Source organism: Chrysochloris asiatica, unplaced genomic scaffold, assembly GCF_000296735.1.
Source record: "Chrysochloris asiatica unplaced genomic scaffold, ChrAsi1.0 scaffold00015, whole genome shotgun sequence".
Lineage (NCBI taxonomy): Eukaryota > Metazoa > Chordata > Mammalia > Afrosoricida > Chrysochloridae > Chrysochloris > Chrysochloris asiatica.
This window is the reverse complement of record NW_006408533.1, coordinates 2,931,368-2,956,266: the sequence shown is the minus strand read 5'-3', so window position 1 is coordinate 2,956,266 and position 24,899 is coordinate 2,931,368. Positions and strand designations below refer to the sequence as shown.

The 24,899-nt window shown below is 38.9% G+C and overlaps 1 protein-coding gene across 2 annotated transcripts in view; it reads left to right on the top strand.

Annotated features, from left to right (window-relative positions):
* The window catches only part of ZNF521 (zinc finger protein 521), a 381,618-nt gene that overhangs the window by 150,981 nt on the left and 205,738 nt on the right, over positions 1-24,899 (top strand). For both annotated transcript variants that reach the window (XM_006835027.1, XM_006835028.1), the window contains exon 4: positions 15,598-18,950. In XM_006835027.1, coding sequence (XP_006835090.1) covers positions 15,598-18,950 — 3,353 coding nt within the window. The remainder of the gene's footprint in view (positions 1-15,597; positions 18,951-24,899) is intronic.

Sequence of the window (24,899 nt, the reverse complement as noted above, 5' to 3'; positions counted from 1 at the left end):
TTTTAACATAAGTATGCTAATTAGCATTAAGTTGTTTTATAATAGGAAATAACAGTAACAGTTGATTGTTACCTGTGAGTAGGTTCCAACTCTTAGCAATCCTGTATAGGGAGGATTGTAACAGCTGCTGCTGCTGCATCAGTTCCGATTCATAGTGACCCTGTATAGGATTTCCAAGACTGCAAATCTTTGTGGTTGTTTTGTTGGTAAGTGACATTGAATCACTTCTGACCCATAGTGACCCTGTATAGGGTTTCTGAGGAGCTACTGATAAATCCTTAAGGGAGCAGAAAGCCTCATCTTTCTCCCGCGGAGTGGCTGGTGGATTTAAACTGCTGACCTTGCAGTTAGCAGCCCAATGAGTAACCCACTATGCTATAAGGATTCCTTAGAACAGCTGATGTTATTGTTTATTGTTAAGTGCCACTGAGCCAGTTCCAACTCATAGCAACCCTGTAAAAGAGTTTCCAAGGAGCAGCTTGTGGGTTTGAACCGTGGCAGTTGGCAGTCTAGTGCTTATCTTATAGCACCACACCAGCTGATAGCTTCACTAAAATCTAAAAGCAAGTCTCTGGGGCCAGCCAGCAAGCACTTAGGCTTGAAGTGTTAGGTAACTCTCAAAAATTCCTGCTTCTCTAACTATCCCCCCAAAATCTTAAAACTCAAATGCCAAGTTATCTAGTTTTTATAGGTTAATGAATAAACTTAAAATGCTACTTCACATGGACCACTTCTTTTATCAAAAGCAATAAAAGAATCAGCAGCCCTGTGTAAGATATCTGAGGAGTGGCTGGTAGGTTTGAATAGCCACCCTTTTGGTTAGCAGTCCAGTGCTTATCCTACCTACAGTGATGATATCTTCAGTATCTCCATTGACCTCAGTGTGTTCATTGTGAAAATCAGCCCTTTGTTTTCCTAAAGACTTCTCATAGATGGTGTAGCTTATGCTTCACACTGGCAGCTTTTACCTGCTCTCTGCGTAGGTATCCATCAATTTATTTTCTTACCTTTGACCCAGAGGAAGGCACAACCCTTACCAAGCCACATCAGGTCTTTTTTAAGAGAAGCGCCTAGAACTCAGATGTGAGAGGAGACTCTGAATGATTCAGCATGAAGTCCTTCCTTACAGACAGCTTGGGGCAGTCAGCACCCCAGACTGCCCTGATAACTTTTATGTCTTTGATATTTGAAGCACACTTTGGCAAGGGTCATACTAATATGGCCTGGACAGACATAGACAGATATGGCTATCTGTGAAGGGGCTTCAAAAATTTCATGAAGAAATGCCATTGTCTTTCTTTGAAGTGCCCTCATATATCCTCCTTTCCAAGGACAAAAAATGTTGACATACTTTCCTCTTATGAAAATTATACCCAAACTGGTGCATTTCACGTGTGAACTGAGAAGGCATTTTGTTTTATTTTGTCTTCAATGCCTTCGAATTGGTTCCAACTCATAGTGACCCCTGTGTTGGGTTTCTGAGGAGCAGCTGGTGTGTTTGAACTGCTGGACTTGTGATGAACAGTCCAGTGCTTCTGTTGTTAAGTACTGTGGAGTCGGTTCCAACTCATGGTGACATTGCACAGGGTTTCGAAGGCTGTAAATCTTTACGGGAGCGGAACGCCTCATTATTCTCCCGCGGAACCGCTGGTAGTTTCAAACTGCCAACCATGAGGTTAGCAGCCCGCACAATTCTTGACAATTATCAGCTGTCTGGAATGTAATTTTTTTCCCTCTGATTTAAATCAGGCTAGCACATTCAGATTTTGGTGGACACTTGTGTCATGTATGTTGGTGCCAGAAGGCTAAGTCTCTACTTGTACGCTGGAAAGTGCAGATGTGGCCCTCCGGCACCTTTCATCTGATTCCAGACAGCTTCATTATCTGTTTTGTTGCTGTATCCACACTGCCTTGGAGTCTTTCCTCAGACATTGTTTTGTTATTTTTAAATTCTCTTGGATTTTGCCTGCAAAATGAAATGATATTTCGTGGTGGTTTCATTTGGGGTTTTGAGACCTGACTTTGTCATTAGTTGTGGAATCTTTGGCAAGATACTTCATCTCACTGAGCTTTATGTTAGTAAAAAATAGCATCCTACCGCCTTCTTCTAAAGAAGTGTTTCATTAAAATATGGTTGTAGAGATGTTTACTTGTTATAAGTGGCTACTTATATTGTGAAATGTCTAATGTATTTGGAAATTTACGTTGGCAGAATCCTTTTTGTCAAATCTGAGTAAAAAACCACACATGTATATATATTACAAAGTACCATATTTTTGACCAGTAATGGTCCCCATAAATAAATTACTAGAGCTTTTAACAAGAAGAAAAAAAAAACCCAAAAAACAAAAGAACACACTGGTTTGTATTTTATTTTCATACTTATTGAAATAGACGTACTTGAAAGAGTAAAAACCAAAACTGGGAGTAGAAAATAAAGAGGAGACTAGGATTCATGATTCTCAGATTCTTTCTCAAAGTTAATCAGCTCTATTTTCAGAATTGCTCTATTTTCAGAATTTCTTTTGGCTAATTATGTACCTAAAAAGCCTCTGTGGAGGAAGATATTTGTTATTGTATGATTTATATAGAAATATTTTGTCGTGTGTCCCTAGCTAAAGCTATTTAAGAAATTAACTTTGTCCTTTGCAGTTTAAACAGCACGTCTACAAACTCTATCTCATTTGAAATAAAGGGACTACTTGTACAAGGAGGCTTCAGAAAGTTTGTGGAAGATTGAATTGAAAGGAACAGGAAACAGGAAGGAAGCAGGGTTGCAGTCAATGAGATGAAATAAAATGTGCAAAATATATATGGATTGTTTAATGGAAAACTGATTGACTCTGTAAACCTTTACCCAGTTCACAATTCAAAGTTTAAAAAAAATAATAATGAAATTTTTCTGCAAATGTTTAGAAGCTCCCTTGTATTACTTAGGTTATTTGAGATCTAATCTCACTCTTCAGTTTTACCTTTATTATGTGAATTTTTAACATGAAAGATAATGATTCTGTAATCACAATACAATATTCTATCCTGTGAAGGATGCCTTAGTGATTTGCCCCAGTGTAAGACCCTTCATATGTACAAAGTCTTGAGATAGTTCAACAACCTGTAATGTTTGAATACCACTATACCATTTAAATCATACCCAACCTACTGTCACTGAGTCGGTCCAACTTATAGTGACCCTTAAAGACAGAGAAGAACTGCTCACTATGGTTCCCAAATCTCTAAATCTTTACGGAAACAGACAGTTTGATGTTTACTCTGCAGAGTGACTAGTGTGTTTGAATCAAAGACCTTATGGTTAGTAGCCCAGTATTTAATCCACTGTACTACTAGGGCTCTTTTTTAACGTATGTTGTTAGGTGCCGTCAAGTCAGTTCCAGCTCATGGCGACCCTGTGTACAGCAGAATGGAACATTGCCCGGTCCTGCGCCATACTCAAACAATTGTTATATTTGAGCTATTGTTACTGATACTGCGTTAGTCCATCTCATTGGGGGTCTGCCTGTTTTTCGTTGACCCTCCATTTAACCAACTATGATGTCCTTCTCCAGGGACTGATCCTTCTTCACAACATACACAAAGTATGAAAGACTAAGTCTTGCCTTTGTCACTTCTAAATAGCAATCTATCTGTACTTCTTCCAGTTCAGATTTGTTTGTTCTTCTGTTAGCTCCTGGCACTTTGAATATTCTTCACCAATACCACAATTCACATGTGCAGATTATTTTCCAGTTTTACTTATTCATTGTCCAACTTTTGCATTAGGCAATTGAAAATACCATGGACATTTTACTTATATGTATATTAATGATGTTGGTGTCATTAACGTGCCATCGAGTCGGTTCCGACTCATGGTGACCCTGTATAGGGTTTCTGAAGAGTGACTGGTGGATTTGCATCATGGGCCTTGCGGTTCAAGCTGACCTTGTGATCGAGTGCTTGTCCTATAGTGTCACACCAGGACTCTGATATTAATGATACTGTTTGATAATTTCATCATTCCATTAAGTCACTTTCTTTGGAATGGATCCAAATATGGATCTCTTCTAATCAGTTGGCCAGGTACCTGTTCCAGATTTCTTGGCTTAGAAGAATGACTGCATTCTGTGCTGCATCAGTTTGTTCAAAGATTTTGATTTCTGTCTCATCAATTCCTGGAGCCTTGTTTATCGTCAGTGCCTTCAGTGCAGCTTGGAATTAATCCTTCAATACTATCAGCTCTTGATCATATGCTCACTCTTGAAATGGTTGAACATCAACCAATTCTTTTTGGTACAGCTACTGTTTATCTCTTCCATCTTCTTTTGATGCTTCCTGTGTCATAGAATCCATTAATATTGTGACCTGAGGCTTGAATTCTCTCCTCTCTTCTTTCACCTGGAGAAATGCTGAGCCAGTTTTTCCCTTTTGGTTTTCTGATTCCAGGTCTTTGCACCTTTCATTTTAATATGTGACTTTGTCTTCTTGAGCTGCTCTTTGAATTTTTCAGCTCAGCTCTTTTACTTCATAGTTGTTGCTTTTAGGTGCCATTGATTCGGTACCAACTTACCAGTTATTTTAGCTTCTCTACATTGAAGAGCAAGTTTCAAGTGTTTTCTGACATCCAGTTTGGTCTTTTCTTCCATTCCTTTAAAATGACCTTTTGCTTTGTTTATGTATGATGATACTGATGTCATCACACAACTTCTCTGGTCTTCTGTCATTAGTATTCAGGGTGTCAGGTAGGTTCTTGAGATACAGTTGGGATTTACTGAATGCCATATTTTAGCTCTTGTGAAATTCCTTTAGTTTTCTTCAGCTTCAGCCTGAACTTGCACATGAGCAGTTGATGGTCTGTTCCATAGTTGGCCCCTGACCTTGTTTGGGCTGGTAATATTAAACATTTTTTTACCATTTCTTAAAGAGATAGTCAGTTTGATTCTTGTGTTTTCCATCTGGTGAGAGCCATGTGTTTAGTCACTCTTTTTGTTGTTGAAAAAGGTATTTGCAATGAAGAAGTCATTGACCTTAGAAAAATTCTAGCATTCAATCTCCAGCATCATATCTGTGACCAAGGACATATTTTCCATCTACCGACCCTTCCTCTTTGTTTCCAGTTTTCATACTCTATTCACCAGTAATAATCAATAAATCTTGAAAGCATGTGTGATCAAGTTCAGACTGAAGAGGTTGGTAGAATCTTGAATTTTATCAACACTGGCTTTAGTGATTGGTGAGTAAAGTTGAGTAATAGTGGTATTAATTGGTCTTCTTTGTTGTCATGTAGATATTATCGTATCACAAACAACATTGTACTTTAAGACAGATCTTGAAATATTCTTTTTTTTAATGATGACTGTGATGCCTCTTCAATTTGTCATTCCCACCATAGTGAGCCATATTGTTGCCTAATTCAGAATGGCCATTACCAGTTCATTTCAGCTCACTAATACCTAGGATAGCCATCTCTATGTCTTCCATTTCATTGTTGACGATTTCTCATTTTTCTAGATTCATACTTCATACATTTCAGTTTCCAATTATTAATAGTTGTTTGCAGCTATTTTTTCTCATTTTGAGTTGTCCACTCACATCATTATTGTCAGCTCTACTTTGAGGAGACTCTACTTCTTCACCAGTCATATTTTGAGTGCCTTCCAACCTGAAGGGTTCATCTTATGGCACTATATCATATAATGTTCCACTGCTATTCATAAGGTTTTTAGTCTAACCTTTAAGGAAATGATCCACCTCTCCATCTTCCTAGTCTGTGTTAGTCTGGAAGCTCTGCTGAAATCTGTTGATCATGGGGAATCCTGCTGGTATTTACAATACCATTCATATAGCTTCCATTGTCACAGTAACTTAGACGTCACCACAGTACAACACACTGACAGACAAGTGGTGCCTGTAGCATATAGCGTTCCCCATAAAGTGTACGTCCATTGAGGAGCAGCCAACTTACAGCGCTGTGAGTTGCAATTGCTGGGTGGTTGGCTAGGTACACTTACTCCAGCATGACGATCCTTATGAGTCAAACTCTGTGCCCAACACAATTTAAACTAATTATTTGCCACAGACCTTCAGGATTCCTCTTAAATATCCTTGTTTTTAAGTGCTGTGGAGTCAGCTCCGACACTTAGCGACCCTGTATAGGGTTTCCAAGGAACATCTGGTGGGTTTGAACTGCCGATTGTGTGGTTTGCAATTCAGTGCTGATTCTACAGCACCACACCCAAAGTCCATCATATATTAGACACATGCATGTTAAAATCAGGAACACTAGGGTCAGTTGTATTACAATAGCAGGTGGATAATTGTAGTACTATCCCCCACCCCAACCCATCCCACCCCTAATCTTGGTAACAGCTTTTTCTACATTAGCAAACTGTATTTATCACTTTACTGCACAATGAACCCACAGGGGGTGCTAATTGGTCATTAATTAAATTTTAGCCTTTCAACACTTTTGTATTCTCCAGTGGCCTTATCTGCAATGAAGTATACAGTGTGGCCTTTTTAAACTGTCGAAAATTCAAGTCAGCTTTACTGCTTGCGGTTATAATACAGGTAAAAATTCAGCTCCAATAAAGGCCGTTTTAGGGCTGATGTATCCACGACACTCACAACAACAACATAATTCTTACCACCAATAGCTTTCCAGCCTGGCACCAACACCTATATGCTGGCGAATTAGTTAATAATATATAGTTTAACTTTACAAACCATTCTGATTATCCAAATTCTTCTTTGAAAGAGAATTTTATTTCTTTATTTGGAAATACTAGTGGTTTGTGGCTATTCTTCAAAGCACCATCAGTATTGCCCAATAACTTTCTGGGGTCCACCATACGCTGAGCCATTAGCAAACTTAAGCTTGCAGTGGAAGTATCCTTTTTACCTTGTACCCCACAGTGAAGATAATTAATTCAAAATATCTAATGGTTAACATTGTGGCCCTAAGAATTTCACTGGGTACGTTTGGAAAGGTGTGAGTATTTCTTCAAAGCTGAATAAGTATATTTCATACTCGTGCTAGTTAAAGGCTTTTGGAGAAAATAGAATTTGCCTCAAGGAGTTTCTAAAGAAGTAGAATGGTATGGTAGAGGGTTAGTGTCCGCATTGGGGAATGTGACCCCAAGACTTTCAGTCTATCTTCCCTTGTGGAGATTTCACCACACTAATGAATTAATCACAACCCTCCCTGTGTGTAGCTATTATCAAATGACCTGCAAGATATTTATAAGTAGCCTTCACAAGATTTTCCTACGTAGTGGTGCTTTTTTATGCTTATTTTTATTTTCAACATATATGCTCCTTATGTCTTTTATAATTATTATAATCTTCATCTGAAGTAGCATAGTGGTTACAAGTCAGGCTGCCAACCTCAAGGTCAGCAGTTGGAAACTACCAGTGGTTCCGCAGGAGAAAGATGAGGCGTTCTGCTCCCGTATACATTTACAACCTCGGAAACTAATATTCTAGAAGTTCCATTAAGGGTCACTATGAGTTGGAACCGACTCCACGGTACTTAACAACAACAACCATAGTTAATTTCTACTTTTTTACTGTTTTCACATTTATCAGTTATAATTTGAAGGTACTTTTGACTATCATAATAGTAGTAATATGTCAGTACATTTGTATATTTTGACAGTTCAGAATGCTCTTTCATACAATGCCATGCTTGATTCTTATAATATTAACTATTAGGTACGCTGTACTGTTTTGATATTACATGCAAAGATATAGGGGAAAAATGAAACAAGAAATTTCTAGAGTTCATAAACATAGTGTCAGATCAGAACACAGTAGTAGTTGCTTTATAAATTTATCAAATTCAATGAATGAACTAAGCAAGCAGTGAAGAACTTCAGATTTTTTGTGTCATGAGGTCATAGATAAACACAGGAATAAATAGTAACTAATGTTTTCTAACTCAGAATAGTAGAGGAAAAAAAAAAAAAAAACAACCAATACAGACTTGGGAAACTCACTCTGTTCATGTCTATCATTATTAAAGGAAAAATAAACATATTAAACAACTTACAGCGCTCACCATCCGTCACACACTATAAACAGATGTGTAATAATACATGGCTGCCAATTATTAAGCACCAAAAGATTGCTGCTTATCACTAGTTATATATACTTTAAAGTGAGCCAAAAGATAGAAAAAATAAAATAGTTCTCACCCCCTACATAATTGGAAACCACTTTTCCTTCTGTCTGGCTTCAGAAACACAATGTCTCGATTTCCGTGTGTTAGACGATGACTGTTCTTTAACTTGTCTCAGTCAGCTTTTTCCTCTGATTTGAGAGGTGGAGTTAAATGTGAACTGCTTAAGAATGCACTGTTTTCTATTTAATTTGGCTGTGGAAGATGGAATGCACTGAACTCCGTCTGTTCAATTGAACTTTAAGTAACAGCAAGCAAAACATTGTACTCACTCACACTTGTAATAGAAATGTGTCTAGTGAAAGAGACATAATGATGTAGAGACAAGGATTACCTGAGGAGAGCAGTAGAGGAGTGATAACAACTTCTTATCTCTTGTGTAGCTTCCTCTTAAGCAGTAAAGGACTGTTGGGCAAAGTGCATCTCTTTTTTATTAGGAAGTACTGAAACAAACAAAAATAAACTCTGAGCTCAGATATCTAGAAGTCATTTTAAGACTGTTTAAAAAGCTCACACCATCAATTCTTACTTCCCTCAACTGCTATTATTAATGGGTAACCTCCTTTATTTAGATCCACACCCTTTTGCTTCATAACTGTTACCACATTTAATTGGTCCTTCCAGAACAATTTGCAATATTGACATTTTAAAAACATCTGTGAATTATAAATAATTTTAAAGTTCACGTTTCTCTTTTGAATGCCCAGTAAAGAGTAGAGATTTTCAAGTAGTTCAATAAGTTACATGACAAAGAAGTGAATTCAGTGGGACCTGTTTATTTAAAACAAAGAAAGCATGATAGTTATATGGTTAAATGTGCAACTTTTCTAAAATGGCTGACATTTCTATTGAGACTGAATGGAAACAATTGTGTATTAATGCATATTGGTTGTATTTAGAATAATCTACCCTTTAACAATTTAAATTGTTACATAAAATTCTTGAACCTGTGTTATGTAATTTGGTTAGATGATGTCACATATGATGATGTATAATTATTATTGGTATGGCATGGAGTTGACATATCCCCAGTACCTTTGTGTCTACTAAAAAAAAAAAAACACTCATTCAAAATGTTCTATTTAAGTAGGTAACTTCTCTTAGCATTTGTGTACACCTCTGTATTTCCTTCAGGAATCTTAAGCCTATTTTAAGGTGGGCTCAGGTAGTTTAATAAAAAAAAAATGTTTTAAATTGTATTTAGTATGAAAGTTCAAAGCTGCTGTTAGTTTGCTGGTGAAATTAAAAAAATAAAAAATAAAAAACTTAAGCCCAAAGAGAAAATAACCTGGAAATGTATTTTTTGTTACATTTTTTAACCTAATACTTGACACTTTAAAAAAATAACCTACTATGTTTAATTATTATTTTGATGCTAAATAATGCAATGATTGTGATTGTTTGTGCTTTAAGGGGAAATGAGATAATTACATAGTTGGTCTCAAACTTGCATCGCAAAATACCCGTTCCAAAGTTACCTGTCTATAAAGATCCAAGATTATATGCTGTGTATGATACTTCAGTAGTCAGCATGGGTTTATGGTCCATTAGTTTTTATCTATCACTAACTTTATGTTATTTTCTTGCTGACTACTTATACAACTGTGAATGCTTAATGCACTGATGATTTCTGTTGGACCAGTCCTTAAAACTAATATTCTAGAAGTTCCATTAAGGAAAAGAAAATGCTAGAATATGTGGATACTATATGCATAGATGCTTACACATGGAAACATAAATACATGCAACACATAAATCTTTTTGTTTACACATGCAGTTTTTCTTCTAGAGATGATAAGGTGTCCTAGAAACATTCACTAATCTTTGTAACACCCTAGAGGGTAAGTAGTAAGAATTATTATCTTCATATTGCAGGTGAAATACCTAGGTAAGGGCAGATTAAATGACTTGGCCAGGTCACCCTCTAAGTCAGTTATGAAGCTAGAAATAAAACTCCAGACTCCTGCCTTTTAGCTCTCATTCTGAATCACTGCACTCCTGAAAAGAGAAGTAGCAGACGTGTTGGTATTGTGTGCTTCTTTCCCTCCCTTGAAAAAGAACCACTGGTGCAGATCCTGCTCCTGTAAAGGAAACCTTGCTGTGTAGCACTTGTTGTTATTAAGTGCTGATGAGTTGGTTACAACTCATAGCGACCCTGAATAGGGTTTCCGAGGAGCGACTAGTGAGCTCTTGGACAACTGACCTTGCAGTTCAACTGACTTTGCAATCCAGTGCATTACTCCACAGTGCCACACTTGCGTGCACATAATACGGAATCCTTGGGCACTGAAGAGGGCACCGTGCCGTTACAATGAATGAGCTCAGGTAGCAGAAGGTACCAGTCATTCAGTTTCTTAAAGCCCCTGAAGAGCTAGAAGTCTTGGAAGTTTCCATAATTTCAGAAATGTTGGTATTTAACATCTAAAGTAATTCAATCAAGTAGTTTGTGCCTTTCATTTTCTCCTTCACATCTTCCAATTATCCATAGTATAGGAGTCAGCATTTTGGAAGGCATAGTTCCTGTCCTCAGAAAGCTCAATAATAGTTGCTGTTTTAGTTACCCTCAATTTGGCTCCCATTTATGGTGCCCTTATGTAGAACAGAACAAGATGCTGCCTGGGCCCACTTCATCTTTATGAATCCCTTTGGTTTGGGTCTATTATTGTTGTCCAACCTGAGGTACGCATCTGTCAGAACTGTATTAGACAATATTATCATTTTTTAAAAAAAGTTTTTATTGTGAATTATGTGATAGTTTATATGGGAGAACATTAACTTTACATTCATCCTATCATAGATCGTTTCATTGCCATGATTACAATCCTCTCCATGCATCATCAAACAACCAAAGGGTATACTTCACAAGCCTGTCCCTCGGTCTTTAACACACAGTAGACAATATTATCTTGTGATTAAGTTTCCATTGGCTAATTTTTAGAAGCAGATCATTAGACCTTTCTTCCTAGTTTGTCTTACTCTGGAAGTTCTGGTGAAACCTGCTCACCATGAGTGACCCTGCTGGTATCTGAAATATCACTGGCTTAGTTTTCAGCATCATAGTAACATACAAGGCACCACAGAAGACTTGTACTGAAGAAGCATCAGCAGCGACCCCTAACCGTCCTGCACATCTTCTCTTCATCTTTCTTTATGTGTGTGTGCACGCGTGCATTTCAATTTCTGACGAGTTCAATTAGATCTGAAAGTCATGGAGCAGCAGGGTCCATCAGCTGTTTTTTTTCTCCAGGGAGAAGATGCAAACCGAGGCTCAGGCCCCATTAATGACTGGAGTGGCCCTTCCCTGAGCAGCAGCTAGGTTAAACGTGGTTCCAGTCATTGCTCCCTCCTCCACAGGTTGGCTCACATCACAAGGGGACTTTGTACTCTGGTGCCTTTTTCCTGTGGAATAACTCCTTCTAGTGTTTCTTGACTTTTCTGTTAGTGAGCACTTTCCCAATAAATATGACTGAACAGGTGTTGCCCTGCTACTAACTGAGTTTCCAGCTGTCCTCCTCCAACCCAGACCAGGCGAAATCTGTTGTTTGGTCCATTTAGGCAGATGAGAGAACCATCGAGCTCGAGATGGAGGTCTTCCTTGCAGGATATGGCGGTTTTGTTGCCAGAAGATGGTCGGGAAAGCCTGGCTGGCTAACAAAGACAGGCCTTCAGCGGCTGGGTGTAGTCCCAGTTCTGCGTCCCCTTTGGCAGGAACACAGAGGCTGCTGCAGTGTGGCCAGCCAGAGAAATTAGGAAATAAGGACCTCTTTTATTTACTCAGGCTGCTGAATCATGGGCATTCCTGTCTGCTTGGAGAAAAGTCAGGCGGCTCTACTTTCCACCGAAAGTCTCAGGAGTGTTGGAGACTTTCATCTCGGAGTGTTCACACACTTGTTTTAATGTGCTTTATGGAAATGGTGAAACTCAGCAAGTACAGTGGCCGAAGAAAAAACATCTGCACTAACTATGCACACACATTTGCATCTTTAAATAGACTTTTAGGCTGGGTAGCTAGTTTCTAGCAAAGTTTTCTTTTTGTGTGTGTGTTTATTTTTTAATTTTTTTGTCTCCCTAGCTGTGGGAGCTACAGCTAGTGTAAAGTGATTGATTCCTTCAAAAATTAAATTTTAACATGGACATGCTAAGTACTTCACATTGAAATGCTGAAAACTTGCCTTAACACCTAAAGACACTCCTAAGAGGCACTCAGTAGTGAGTGCCATAGGGGGAAAAAGTTCAAATTGATTCAGAAAAGGAAGCTGAAAGGATTCTCCCAAGTTTCTTCCATATGCTAAAAGAAATGGAAATGGTTTAAATCAGTATTAGGAATTTGACCATAATTTTTTTTGTGTTTGGCAGCTAAAAAGTTCAAGTTAACGGGATTGGTGGTTTTCCAAAGACTTTGGAAGTCATCAGAAAATGTTGGTAACAATAAAAACACAAAGTCTTAGTTAGGAGAGTCTGATACTCTTAAAGTAGGAGCCTTCTTCCACTGGGAATTCTAGTTAGTGAGTTCATTGTGTGTCCCTGAGAGAATAGGCCCATTGACAGTATTAGTAAACTGAGATGCTTCAATTTATATTTTAAAACAGAAATTAGTCTTTCAGGAAATCTGCTGTTTGTTTTAAGAATAGTATTCTCTGCTCAAACATTATAATTCTTAACCCATCCCCTAGCCTTTGTTGTTGTTGTTAAGTGCTGTCAAGTCGGTTCAGACCCATAGCGACCCTGTACAGGGTTTCCGAGGGTGTAAATCCTTATGGGAGTAGAAAGCCTCATCTTTCTCCCGCGGAGCGGCTGGTAGTTTCGAACCGCTAACCTTAAGGTTCACAGCCTGATTCGTAACCACTACGCTACCAGAGACTTGATAATTCTGTAGGTGATTTTTCTTTATTTCACTTACAAAAACACATCTTCTATGATTGTTCATTATTTAAGACCAAATAAGGAATTCTAATCCTAAAGTTGTAGGTACTGGAGTGTTTGGGATATGTGTGGGGAGAAGCCTCCAGCTCCCTTGATTCCTGATTTAGGTAAAAATTTGAGCTTAACTTAACTCTCAGCTCACTTGACAAACTGTTGAGACTTAACAAGCTGAGGAGAACCGTTATGTAATAAAAGGTAGAGTCAGGCATGGACCACAAACAAAATCATAATTTAAGCATTGTATCAGTGACTATACACTATTTATAATGGCCTATGGCTCTATAACGTTTTATACGATTGTATAATGATACATCATGCCTGTATACAATCTACAACTTCATAATAAATTCACTTACTAAATTTTTAGGCTCAATAGTTGTATTCTTCCACACTAGATGCATGACAAATTCTGATTCACTGATTTCCCCCAATGTACCAATGAGATGATGTGTTTGAAAATAATTTTAAATGAAACAACAGAATTTTAGCATGAAAGTGAAACATGAAATATGGTAGTTTTGGCTTAGAATACTTATAAGCAAGTCTAAGAAATAGTATTTTTGCAATCCTGGGGAAGTAGTAAATACTTGGATTTGTGTAAGGATATAAAGTCTTGGTGACTTTACAAGGGAGTGCTAGAATCATCACTGAGCTTTTAATAGATTTATTTGTTAACTGTTTTTCTATAAGCTGGGTGGCAAGTTGAATTGGTCTGCACATGCCTTTCATTTTATTCACCCTTAAGTATAAAATCATGCAAACAATTATCAGGCTCTGTTTAATACTAGTAACATGTTGGGTTATGGAGTCATATAAAGGAGGATGCAAAATCATGCGGTTTTCAACTTGTATCATGAAGCTTTGTTTGTTGCATTGGGCAAAGATCCAGGAATGGTGTTTGGTTGTTTTCTCAGAGTTAGATGGTTGCCATCTGGCATTGATAGTGAGATGGTGTTGTCATCAGTTTCTAGATGCAGGAAAGGAATGATCCTCATCTGTTTCCTGTGGATAAGCAAGAGGTTGATAATCTAGTAAAATCTTGTTACCTAAAAGAAAGCAGACTTGGAATTTGTTGTTACAATGCTGACCAGTTTTGACTTTTATGCTAGCAATTTAGCTTGGGGGTGAGCTTTTGTTTTAGAGGATTTAATTATTTTATATTATCTAATTGAGTATTGTACTAACATTTTATAATGGAAACACCATCCCCACCACCTCCACTGTGTGTATTTTTACTTGTGTGTGTTTATGAGAAGTCTCACTCTTCTGGAGAGTGAAAAGCTTTTAAAATTTCTTCTGATCACAGATGATAGATGGTTTTGAAAAGTGAAAAAGAGGTCTCACAACCTGTTTTGAAAAGGTCTTATTTTCCATTTGGATGTTAAGAAGACTACAGAAATAAGGGTGAACATTTGCTAAGAACGTAGTTATAAAATCCACCTAATACAGGTAGAGCTACTTTATTGGATAACTTGCTACGTTTATATCTGGCTTTCAGCCTTGTTTGTCTTCTCTTTGTTACTCATAAATCTTTTAGCGTTTACCATAATCATTTATCACTTTTCCTGTTTCCAGCTTTTCACAAGTTGCTTTGTTTCTGCTCACCTCAAAGTGCAGGTCCTGTTTAGCTAAGGAAGTTCAGGCCACTGAAGCCTTTGCAAAAGGAAGAAATGGTGGGCCACCTCTTGAACTTCCCAAACAAAGTACACTATTAAAACCTGGCCCTTGCAAAGCTCTCATTTTTTTTCTTGATCTCAGCTGATCCTAGCTGTATGTAATATCTAGCAGTACCCTTCTAATATTTAATAAACCATTTGCTGGCCTATGGTATTCGAATCTCTCTGTTATTGAAGAAATCCTGGTTGTCTTTCATTACACAAGACATAATTATTATTGTGTTTTCTGTCTTCTTTCATGTGCTTACTTTTTAATATTTTTTTGCTGAAAGCAATAAGGTCTGTATCAATAATAACCCTATAAAAGATTTTGGTCTTCAGAATTGCCTTTTTATATAAAAACAAGCAAAATGCAGAGGGAATTTTTTATTAAATATTAGACATCTGGGTTGACTGCATTAATTTTAAATCATTCTTATAATATTTCCTCTTTTCATTTGGCTCTTCAGATGCTCACATAATATGCAAATCATTTTAGAATGAATACAAAAGAAACATTAAATATATTAAAATCCACATTTTAATAAAATTGTCAAAGTGTAATATATACCTTGTTTCTAAGGAAGAATGATAAAAAGTAATAAAAGAATAATTTAGACGTAGAACTATTTAATATCTTTTTATATTTTACAACCTAGTTTTTTTTTTTTTAAAGAATCGGTGTAGAATAGAAGCTTTTGGGTCTCAGACTTTAAAAGTGTTGCATTCAAATATTCCCTCCTCCTAATATTTATTTATTTGAAATGTTCTAGATAGTCCAACCATGCCTACTTGTTGAAATGGTGCAGTACCCTCATCTTTGAATTGTTCCATTGGTTCTTATTACAGATGGAGTGGATGTTGAAGATGATCCCACCTGCTCTTGGCCTGCTTCCTCACCTTCTAGCAAGGACCAGACTTCACCGAGCCATGGAGAAGGTTGCGATTTTGGAGAGGAAGAAGGTGGCCCTGGACTTCCATACCCGTGCCAATTCTGTGACAAGTCGTTTAGCCGCCTCAGCTACCTGAAGCACCATGAGCAGAGCCACAGTGACAAACTGCCTTTCAAGTGCACCTACTGCAGTCGGCTGTTCAAACACAAGCGAAGCCGAGATCGCCATATAAAACTTCACACTGGGGACAAGAAGTACCACTGCAGTGAATGTGATGCTGCATTCTCCAGGAGTGATCACTTGAAGATCCACTTAAAGACTCACACATCCAACAAGCCATATAAATGTGCCATTTGTCGCCGTGGGTTCCTCTCTTCTAGTTCTTTACACGGACATATGCAAGTTCATGAGAGGAACAAGGACGGCTCCCAGTCTGGTTCCAGGATGGAGGACTGGAAAATGAAGGACACTCAGAAGTGCAGCCAGTGCGAGGAAGGTTTTGACTTCCCGGAAGACCTTCAGAAGCACATTGCGGAGTGCCACCCCGAGTGCTCCCCCAACGAGGACCGGGCGGCCCTCCAGTGTGTCTACTGCCACGAGCTTTTTGTAGAAGAGACCTCCCTCATGAACCACATGGAGCAGGTGCACAGTGGGGAGAAGAAGAACTCATGTAGCATTTGCTCAGAAAGTTTTCACACTGTTGAGGAGCTGTACAGCCACATGGACAGTCACCAGCAACCTGAGTCATGTAACCATAGCAACAGCCCTTCTCTGGTTACAGTGGGCTACACGTCGGTGTCCAGCACCACTCCAGATTCCAACCTCTCTGTGGACAGCTCAACAATGGTGGAAGCTGCCCCGCCAATCCCAAAGAGTAGAGGCAGGAAGCGGGCAGCTCAGCAAACCTCTGACCTGACGGGTCCCTCAAGTAAACAAGCGAAAGTCACCTACAGCTGTATTTACTGCAACAAACAGTTATTTTCGAGTCTTGCAGTTCTGCAGATTCACCTGAAAACTATGCATTTAGATAAGCCAGAACAGGCTCACATTTGTCAGTATTGCTTGGAGGTATTGCCCTCACTCTACAACCTGAATGAGCATCTTAAGCAAGTGCATGAAGCTCAGGACCCAGGTCTGATTGTCTCTGCAATGCCTGCCATAGTCTACCAGTGCAACTTCTGTTCTGAAGTTGTCAATGACCTCAACACTCTTCAGGAACATATCAGATGTTCGCATGGATTTGCGAACCCTGCAGCTAAGGATAGTAACGCGTTCTTTTGTCCCCATTGCTATATGGGATTTCTCACTGACTCTTCCCTTGAAGAGCACATAAGACAGGTCCACTGTGACCTCAGTGGCTCTCGATTTGGATCTCCAGTACTTGGGACTCCAAAAGAGCCAGTAGTAGAAGTCTATTCTTGTTCCTATTGTACAAATTCACCAATATTCAACAGCGTTCTGAAACTGAACAAACATATCAAAGAGAATCATAAAAACATTCCCTTAGCCCTGAATTATATTCACAATGGGAAGAAGTCCAGAGCCTTGAGCCCCCTGTCTCCTGTGGCCCTTGAACAGACATCTCTCAAGATGATGCAGGCGGTAGGAGGTGCCCCTCCGCGGCCGGCAGGAGAGTATATCTGTAATCAGTGTGGTGCTAAGTACACGTCCCTAGACAGCTTTCAGACTCACCTGAAAACTCATCTCGACACTGTGCTGCCGAAATTGACCTGTCCTCAGTGTAACAAGGAATTCCCAAACCAAGAATCCTTGCTGAAGCACGTAACCATTCATTTCATGATCACCTCAACATACTACATCTGTGAGAGTTGTGATAAACAGTTCACATCAGTGGATGACCTTCAGAAACACCTGCTGGACATGCACACCTTTGTCTTCTTCCGCTGCACCCTCTGCCAAGAGGTTTTTGATTCGAAAGTCTCCATTCAGCTCCACTTGGCTGTAAAGCACAGTAATGAAAAGAAAGTCTATAGGTGCACGTCTTGTAACTGGGACTTCCGCAACGAGACGGACTTGCAGCTCCACGTGAAGCACAACCACCTGGAAAATCAAGGGAAAGTGCATAAGTGCATTTTCTGTGGCGAGTCCTTTGGCACGGAGGTCGAGCTTCAGTGCCACATCACCACTCACAGTAAGAAATACAACTGCAAGTTCTGCAGCAAAGCGTTCCATGCCATCATTCTGCTGGAGAAACACTTGAGGGAAAAGCATTGTGTGTTTGAAACTAAGACTCCCAACTGTGGAACCAACGGCGCTTCTGAGCAAGTGCAGAAAGAGGAAGTGGAGCTCCAGACCTTGCTGACCAACAGCCAGGAGTCCCACAACAGCCACGACGGGAGCGAGGAAGATGTGGACACCTCAGAGCCCATGTACGGGTGCGACATTTGTGGCGCGGCTTACACGATGGAGACTCTGCTGCAGAACCATCAGCTGCGAGACCACAACATCAGACCCGGAGAAAGTGCCATCGTGAAGAAGAAAGCCGAGCTCATTAAAGGGAATTATAAGTGTAACGTGTGCTCTCGAACCTTCTTCTCTGAAAACGGCCTCCGAGAACACATGCAGACCCACTTGGGACCTGTCAAACACTACATGTGCCCCATTTGCGGAGAGCGCTTCCCCTCTCTCTTAACTCTTACTGAACACAAAGTCACACACAGTAAGAGTCTTGATACTGGAAACTGCCGGATTTGCAAGATGCCTCTCCAGAGCGAGGAGGAGTTCTTGGAGCATTGCCAAATGCACCCTGACTTGAGAAACTCCCTGACAGGATTCCGCTGCGTGGTCTGCATGCAGACAGTGACCTCCACCTTGGAACTCAAAATCCATGGGACATTCCACATGCAAAAGACAGGGAATGGGGCAGCAGTGCAGGCCACAGGGCGTGGCCAGCACGTCCCAAAACTGTACAAGTGCGCATCTTGCCTCAAAGAATTCCGTTCAAAGCAAGATCTGGTGAAACTTGACATCAATGGTTTGCCATATGGTCTGTGTGCTGGTTGTGTGAATCTCAGTAAGAGTAGTAGCCCTGGCATCAACATCCCTCCCGGCACGAACAGACCCAGTTTGGGCCAGAATGAAAATCTTAGTGCCATTGAGGGTAAAGGCAAGGCAGGGGCACTAAAGACGCGCTGCTCAAGTTGTAATGTTAAATTTGAATCTGAAAGTGAACTCCAGAATCACATCCAAACCATCCACAGGGAGCTCGTGCCAGATAGCAACAACACACAGTTGAAAACTCCACAAGTATCGCCAATGCCCAGAATCAGCCCCTCCCAGTCGGATGAGGTAACTTGCCTTTTTCAATGTTTGCTATTTAACCTCCAGAAATGGTTCCTACTATATGTTTACACTTTTCCCAGCTTTATTTATTGCCGTGTGCTAAGAGATGCTTTGATTGAAATCTTATGTTCCCCCCGCCCACCTATAATCATTAGCTAGCAGTTGCTTGCTTCTTGATAGCAGTATTTTGGCTTGAATGGTGCAAAATAGGACTAATTCCAGTCTCCCTACGATATTGTCTTCTCTATGACTGAAGAGACCAGCACTCATGCCAACACCACTGAGATCTGGAATCTCAGCATAGCTTCACCACACGTTGAAATGCCCAGCTATGGCTTGTGTTTATGTTAGAGGGATAATGACATAAAAGTAAGGTACTGCGTTCTATCATGCTGACTTCAAAGAGAAAATTAAAAAGAATATAGATCTATTTCTGAGTAATACATTAGGTAGGGGTGACTTTTTGGTATGTTCTTGGCATTCACTGCTTCTTTTTGTTTTTTGTTTTTTGTGGTAGCGATGAAAATATTTTCTCGAAATGCTTTGCAACCCACCCCCCGGTGTTTTTAAGCACCACATGCCCGTATCTGTTTAAAGGCACTCTCCCCAAATCCTCACTCTCTGGGTTTAAGTTGCAAAAGCATTCCCCATGCCCCTTATTGAAGAGTCTCATGTTTTCTGTGCTGCAATGAGTGTAAGAAATGAAATTGTTCTATAAGCTGTCATTTCTTGAAGCTGAGCCCAGGCTGGTTCATTTTAGTATGATTTCTTCCTGCGTTATCACCTGGTTTCTAATAGGGCTTTCCTGTTTCCTACCTGTCCCTATCTGATGATCCATCCAAATGAAAGCCCCAGGGAGAAGCACCTCCCTTCAGTTTGGGGTCAGTGCATTTTCCTTATCTTCCCTCTGCACTCACACCATCTTGGAGGCCCCCCTGCATCTCCCTGCAGATAGCCATCAGTCAGCTGGTAGGGGAGAGCTGAGAAGACTGATACAGAGCTGTCTTCATGAATTGTGGCATCTGTGTGACAGCAAACTCCCAAACTTTGAAGCTTCTTCTCCTTCTCCCACCACAAGTAAATCTGCACTTTCCTCATTGAAATAAGTGAAGGCTTTCAGATTGACAAGGACAGCTGGAAAAATATAGTCTGGATAATGGCTCATGACTCATGTGTTGAATCAAATCATTTCTTTTGAAACAAATCTTGGTAGTTACAGTCATGTGGAATAAATGATTTTTTCCAACTTATTTTAAAACTATCTAAACCTTTAGCGTAGTGGTTACGAATTGGGCTGTGAACCTTAAATTCAGCTGTTCGAAACTACCAGCTGTTCCACAGGAAAAAGATGAGGCTTTCTGCTCCCATAAAGATTTACAGTCTCGGAAACCCTGTACAGGGTCGCTATGAGTCGGAACTGACTCCACGCGCCCCAGCACCAAGCCTATACAAAAGTTAAAGGAACCACAAAGTGAACGCACACCTCTTTCTCTCTGTATCTGTATTCCAGACTTCTCATGTGACACCATTTTATCAGATTCATTTTTTTGCTTTCTTGCTGGAGTTATTTTTATTAACCTAAGACAGATGATTGTAAGTTGAAGATACCATGACATCTCCTGATGATAAGAACACATTCCTATTTGACAATAAACTCATCAGCCAAGAAAATCAAGAAATTAGCTTGATGCATTACAATTCTAATTCTACCTAAAATTGTGATCATTAGAAAACTTATTGACAACTGCACTTATACAGAGTACTATTTTAAATGTTCTTTTAAAGTACTTGTTCATTTTCATTCCTAAAATAATGTTGGGCATTTTTTCTTCTAATGGTCAAAAATGACCATTTATTTACAAGGACACCCATAATGTCATCTACTGGAAGTTTATATTCAAATTTCTCCAGTTGTTCCTCAAATGTATTATAGTTTGTTTTGTTTTAAAAAACCATGCTTCTTAAAATAACATTTATGCACCAAAGTACTCCCTCCAATTTTTTTTTTTTTTTGCTATGCTTAACATATTTCAGTTTAATTTAAATAGTATATAAAACTGATGAAAATAACTGTATTGTTGCATGTGTTGATGTGTATGTATTTCAAGCTAAGCAAAATCAGGCTCACTTGTTAGATCATTTATGGAAAGGTATATGCCTGTTTCTATTTTGTGATATTTGTATTTTGTGATATTTATACATTATATGTGTGTGTGTGTGTGTATACACACACACACACACACACACCATTTGAGATGAAACATTTCAAAGAAGGATATACAGATAGTCTTTACATGATGTTCATTTGGTTAATTCTTGATTAAGAAAAATCTATCCTTAAGGCACGGTCAGGTCTAATTCTACCTAAAATTGTGATAATTAGAAAACTTACTGATATCTACACTTGGATAGAATACTATTTTAAAGGATTTTTAAAGTACATATTCATTTTAATTCTTAAAATAATGTTGTTGTTGTTGTTTTTACTTCTAATGGTCAAAAATGACCATTTATGCACAAGGACGCCTCTCTGTTAAACCTGATAAGAAGAGTGGTAGTGATTCCCTTCATTGACCAAATATTAAGATTCAGTTTTAAGTTTTCTGTTGTCTCAAAAGTTCTCTTATTTGATCACCATGCCATCCTCATCCTCATCCCCATTTTCTTCATGATATTACTTAAGTCAGAAAAGTACAGGCCCCTCCTTTCCTGACACTGTCCACAGTTAAAAATTAACCAACAGGCAGTGTTAGTGGGGCTTGACCTTGAAAATGATCCTAACATACATAGAGTCTTTCCAAAAGTCTACAAATAATGCTCGCAAGAAAAAGACATAATAAAAATTCATCTGTGCACGGCATTCACTGTTAGCATAATTAAGCTTCTGTGATTTTTCATTATAAATAGTGTGTACTGTTTTCACCGGATTAGGTATACATCTTTGTCAACAGACAGGTATAGGATATGGGAATAAATTTTATCACAAAAACCATACAACGTGCATGTGTGTTGACTTCCGTGTCCTACATAGGAATTGAAGGACTTAGCAATGTAGGTGGTATTTTCATGTCTTTTTCTTGCTGAGAATTGAGACTTCAGAAGAGAAAAGAAGACCACAGGAAATAAAACCTACATATATGATATTGTCAAATACAGGATTAGATTTTTCTGCACCATGCCATATGATCACAGAAGGATATTGATAGACAGTAGTATGAATCTTTTAAAGACTAAAAATGATGTTGGACTGTTAACTGTAAGACAGGCAGTTCAAACCCACCAGCTGCTCTAAGACAGGTTTTCTGCTCTCCTAAAGATTTACAATCTCATAAACCCTACACAGGGTCTCTATGAGGCAAAATTCACTTAATGGCAGTGAGTTTGGTTTTTGCTTTTAGATTACCTAATTAAAAGGGATTTAAAGTGAAATGTAAATCTAGAAAAGAATGTTGTTGTTATGGGTCGTTGAATCAGTTCTGACTCATAGCAACCCTGTATAGGGTTTCTGAGGAGCAGTTGGTGGGTTTGAACCACCAATCTTGTGTTTAGCAGTCCAATGCTTATCATACACTGCCATATCAGAGAAGAATGAGCACTATATAAAAACATATTTTCAAAGATGGATGAAGGATAAGATATGTGACACTCAAGGATAATAGAAGTTGTCATGTAATAAATATAGAGATTTGGATTTGAAAAGAGATGATCTGATTTTGAACCCCATTTCTTCTGCATAACACTTTCTAAACTTGAAAAAAAAGAAATTACTTAAGCTCCAATCCCATGATTACTAATTTAAATTTGCAATGGAAATTTTGTTTTGCATAATATTTTGCTTCTTTTCCTTTGTCCTTCAAAGATTGAGTATGATACAAGTTTATGCAAAAAACTACAATGAATATAATACAGAGACTAGTTTTTACAAACGGAGATAATTTGAAGCAGGAAAAATACTGGTCATGTATCTTTTTCCACTCATAAACATAGTTTCTGACATTTGGAATATTTTGAATGAATGGTAGTTCTTCTGGAGTGTCTTGATACTCAACTGGCTTTCTGGCCAGGTGTTGCCCCATCTGGACCTCAGAATATCTCTTGTCTTTGAAGGTCTACAGTAGATACTGGAATCATCTGCCATTCTGACTCCATTTCTCCAGGACCCTTCATAGTTAGATTTGTCCAAGTAATTATTCATGCACACACTCCAGCTGACAGAGCACACTCCAGTTGATTGAGACTGCTCAGGTAGGGCCACAGGGCCGACTGGAAAGAACAATGGAGATCATTTAACTTAGTCAGCTTATGTTGCAGACAAGGAAACAGGCCCGGGAAAATTGACATTTTGTAGCATCACACAACAAATAAGTGATGGCCAAGAGGTGATAGTCCTGACTCTTCAACACTCATTCAAGAATTCCTTTTCATAATTTAAATGCCGTTTAACTATAGATGTTGTCCAATCTTGATCCTTTTCATAAACTTCTCTTGCTATTGTTGTGTTATTTTCTCTTGACATTCACTTTCTTCGCCTACCACAAGGAATCTATTGCTTCCATCATTCCAATGCAACTACCTTCTCTAGAGTCTCTCTTGACCCAAAGGACCAATGCAGTGCACTGTTTTAGAATACTTACGCCATTCTTCTATCTTGCTTTCTGGGTCCCTTCCTACCTCTCTGAATGTCCTGTATACTTCTTCTGCCCACACCTGTGAGTCACTGGTCACTGCACTCCCATCTACTTCCATAGTTTTATCAATCACCCCTATACTGGCAGCTCTTCAAACAGCATCTCCAAAAACCAAACCTTTGGGTATGATAGACATGTGTATCTTGATTATGATGGTAGTTACATGATTGTATACATTCATCATTCCTACCAGATCCCACATAAAATTAGTGACTTTAAAACTTGAACACATCATCCTTTCTTCAAACTTGCTTCTTCCTATGTTTTCTATTTCATTTGTTGATACATTGATCCTCTTGGTCTTTTTCTTCACATACTCTTGGTCATCAAGCTATCTCTATTTTATCTAATATATTTGAATCCATCTTCTTCTTCCTAACTTTTTACCATAGTCTGAGTTCAACGTCTTATCATCATTCATTAAATTACTGATACAGCTTTCTCATTGGTTCCTCTGACTCTAGTCTTACTGTTTGTGAAATCCATCGCCACACAATGGCAGGAACACTCTGTCCATAACACAAATCTGAGTAGCATGTCTCCCTGTTTGAAACATTGTAAGTGCTCTGTATCTCTATCCCTGTAAAACCCAGAAAACCCAAGCCCATTGCTCTTGAATTGATTCTGAATTACAAGAACCCTATGGGACAGAGTACAACTGCTTCATAAAGTTTCTAACCCTAATCTTTACTGAAGCACACTACCACATCTTTCTCCCCGAGAGTTGCTGTTGGGTTCAAACTGCAGACCTTTCGGTTAGTAAGCTGTGTACATATCCACTGTGCCACCAATGCTTTCTATTCTTATCAGACAATATAATAATCTTTCTGTTGTGAAATAACAAAACCCTTCAGACTCTGACTGCTAAATGAATTTTCACCTCCTTTTCTGAGGTTTTGCCTTATGCTGTAATATACTGTGCAGAAGTACTATAATTAATCATTCATTCACATAGGACACACTGCCTCTGGGTCTTATCAAGGTTCGTCCTTTCTTTTCTGCCCAGAATCTCTCTCTCCTGATTTCCCCCCACCTTCCATGAGCCTATCTAATTGGCTTTTTATTTGGAGATCAACTGCTTTAGGCCTCTTGTTGACTCTCTTCGTACTACAAATATCTTTCTTCTCTCTGAATACTCAGTGCATAAAATATGTAGTAAACCTGTTTACTACATATGGTGTACATTGATTTATTGCTGTTGTTAAGTGCCATTGAGTCACTTCTGACCCATAGTGACACTGTATAGGGTTTCTGAGGATCGACTGGT